Raw genomic sequence first — 3,308 nt, forward strand, 5'->3', positions numbered from 1 at the left:
ATGCAGTCCATCAGAGGTGAGTGTTGGTCCTGAAGCTCTTTTTTTTGTCATCAAACCTCCCTTGGACTCCCAATGGACATCACACATTCAAGTCATAAGCTCTCATTGCCTATATCAATAGTTCGGGTTGTATTCTTAGTCTACTCTGTGTATATGAAATGCTCCTCTTTATCCCGGCCTATTCAGTTCTCATCTTGATCAGCTAGTCATCCATCAGTTTTGGTTTATGGCTGTGTCTTAATGATGGTTTCCACATCTACATCTTAGACATGAAGTCCAACTTTATTGCTCCACCCTCCTCCTCTATTCCCGGTGGTCCCGACGCCTATCACCAAGGCAACATCAGGATGACTCTGGAGGACCCAGAACTCTGGAAGTCTTTCCATGAAATTGGAACAGAGATGATTATCACTAAACCGGGCAGGTAAGATAACCACAGCTTCCAATTCTATCTGCCATGATCAATTACAATGTACTTGATCGAAATTGCTTCAAGAAGTAGCATTCTTTTTTGTGTGGACTGTCATGATAATGATTATCCTTTTATTTTACAGGAGAATGTTTCCACACTGTAAAATCAACCTTTCTGGGCTGATGCCTTGTTCCAAGTACATCTTGCTGGTTGACATGGTTCCTGTGGATGGTTTCAGGTATAAGGTAAGAACCTTTAGCATGTTTGCACTTTAATACATATCCATTGTCTTTCATGAGCAAAATCATTGAAATCATGGAGAATTTTACATTTAGAAATGACACAACCCCGGCTTGTAAAAAACAATCTTGATATTAGCGATAGCTTTTCTCTAATGGCCAGCATCTCCAGACGAGATCCAGCTCCACTCCAGCCTCTGCTCATCACCCCTCTGACATTGGACATCACAGGGCATTATCTCTTCCTGTTGTTCTATCCCCTGCTGTTTGCCCCCTTCTCTCTGTGGGTGGTGCAAGCCAAACTATCACTCTCTCTTTTAGCCTCCTTAAAGTTAGGCAGGGATCCTCTGAAAATCACCTCACCCTCCTTGTATGACAGATAAACAAAGTTTGTTTTTACTAAATTTCTTGGTCTCCTTCCAGTGGAATAAAGAGAAATGGGAAGTGGCTGGGAAAGCAGAGCCACAGCCCCCTTGCCGGACGTACCTGCACCCAGACTCTCCAGCCCCTGGGAGCCACTGGATGAAACAGACCGTGTCCTTCCTCAAGCTCAAGCTTACCAACAACACCCTAGACCAACATGGCCATGTAAGAAGGCATTGTCAAGCTCTGTAATAATAGATATAGACTTCTTCTATACAGCTTTGATGATATTAAGTGTTGTCATTGTTCCAGTGACTAAACTAACTGCATCTCTATCAGATCATTTTGCACTCCATGCATCGCTACCACCCGCGCTTCCACATTGTCCAGGCAGACGACATGTACAGTGTACGCTGGAGTGTATTCCAGACCTTTACCTTCCCTGAGACCTCCTTCACCTCCGTCACTGCTTACCAGAACACTAAGGTCAGTCTCACTGCAGTCACTGGCAGAGCAGGGCACTACCCTTTATTTCCCCAAGCAAGCATCTGGTAACAAGGCACTATGTGTTTAAAGCAACTCTTTCTCCCCTAGATAACCAAGCTGAAAATCGACCACAACCCATTTGCGAAAGGCTTTAGAGACGAAGGAACTAATACAAAAAGGTAGAATAGTTACTATAACTATTGTTCTATTATATGCTTGTCTTGAATATAAGTTCACTAATGATCGGCCCTATTATCTTTCCCGCTGCAGGCGCGCTAACAGAAACCCAGCCTGCCCAGAGAATAAAGCAAAGAAAATTGATTGTCTAAGCAGAGAGTCAGATGAGGACAGTCCTCCTGGTATTGGATTTCACCACTTGGTGACCAAATTACTCATCCCTTCATGTAGAAATAGTTCTTCCCTGAGCTTAGTGGGTCTGATGTCATGTATGTTTTTCAGACTTCCCCAGGTCATCATTTGAAGGATACGAAGGAGAGCAGGCAGAACTCCCCAAAACCAAAGAGGAGGAAGTGGTGAAAGAGGAACGCTACTCCCCCTGGGGGCCTGAGAGGGAGCATGGCCACCACGTCCGGACAGATTCACCCCCTGGACCTGACGCCAGAGAAATGTACAATGCAGAGCAGCTAGTACCAGCCCCAGCTTCATACCAGCCTTACAGGTAGGCACCACAGCATGCTATCTGTCATGTTCATTCTGCTGTATATCTCACTGCCACATTGTCATCAAAGCAGATAACACTGACCACCACCCTGCCTTCTCTTCTTTCCTCAGGTTCCATGAATACGGGAAGTCTCCATCTCCCTCCTCCAGCGTAGGCAGCAGCAACGGGGGTTCTGGACGGGCCAGCTTTGAGTCCAGAGTCTCTGATGTAGCCACAGTCCCAGAGCATGAGGCCTCCAAGCCCTCTACCCATGATATTGGACCATCTCCCTGTGGCACCCAGCCCTCTGCAGGACATCACCAGGACTACACAGGGGTGCTCAACATGGCCCAGGCAGGCAAGCCAGGGGTCCTCAGCCATCACATTTACACCCCTTACAGCACCGAGCAGACCCTGGGCCAGTGGAGCGGCCCCAGCCCCGTCCAGTACCCTCCCCCTCACCACCTGCCCTCTGACTACAGTACCCCGGCTGTGCACCACGGATATCACCATGGCAATGTGGCTGAGTGGAGCCAGTACCCACTCTTCTCTTACTCGTGCTGGTGAAACCATTTCCTCAGTTTCTCCCAAAAGAGAAGGACTGCAGTCTCACAAGTGACTCAGCGAGACCTCATAAATGCTACTATGCTGTCATACCTGTGTTTCCTCTGTCCCAAGTCCAGCACCACACCCTGACTGCTGATCCAGAGCTCACAGCCATGCTACCGTATGCTGGGGCTGAAAGAGAAGGACCTGGGTCAGGAGAAATGCCAACCAGCAGAGAGAATAACGGAGTGGAACAGAGACAATATACTTCAGAATGACTTACCAGAGTAGAGGTGTGGACTGGTCTGATATCACAACTGGCTTTAGGCCTAAGGCCTGAAAAATGTATGCGTTCCTCCCAGTGAAATGTATGTTAATTGCTGAATTGTCTATTTATTTCGTGTTTGGACTTCGTTTCTCCCTGGTAAATATTTTTGTAAAAAATAAAAACATTTTGTGTGTAATAAATTGCTTTACTGATATGTTAATGTCACCTGTATGGAATAAAAAAAAAGTTCTAACTGTTTTTCACTGTTTTCTTCAAAGCTAATGAAGCATTCATTTCTTGGGAGCCTGGTGCATTATAGTGCATGACAATACA

General features: G+C 46.3%; 1 protein-coding gene across 1 annotated transcript; it reads left to right on the plus strand.

Moving 5' to 3' along the window:
• tbx16 (T-box transcription factor 16) lies at nt 1-3,308 on the plus strand. The gene is made up of 9 exons (XM_036936318.1): nt 1-16; nt 268-424; nt 555-657; nt 1,075-1,239; nt 1,354-1,500; nt 1,609-1,679; nt 1,771-1,859; nt 1,960-2,179; nt 2,293-3,308. The coding sequence occupies exons 1-9, from the start codon at nt 1-3 to the stop codon at nt 2,726-2,728; spliced, it is 1,404 nt and encodes a 467-aa protein (XP_036792213.1). The 3' UTR covers nt 2,729-3,308.

This window comes from Oncorhynchus mykiss, chromosome 11 (assembly GCF_013265735.2).
Source record: "Oncorhynchus mykiss isolate Arlee chromosome 11, USDA_OmykA_1.1, whole genome shotgun sequence".
Lineage (NCBI taxonomy): Eukaryota > Metazoa > Chordata > Actinopteri > Salmoniformes > Salmonidae > Oncorhynchus > Oncorhynchus mykiss.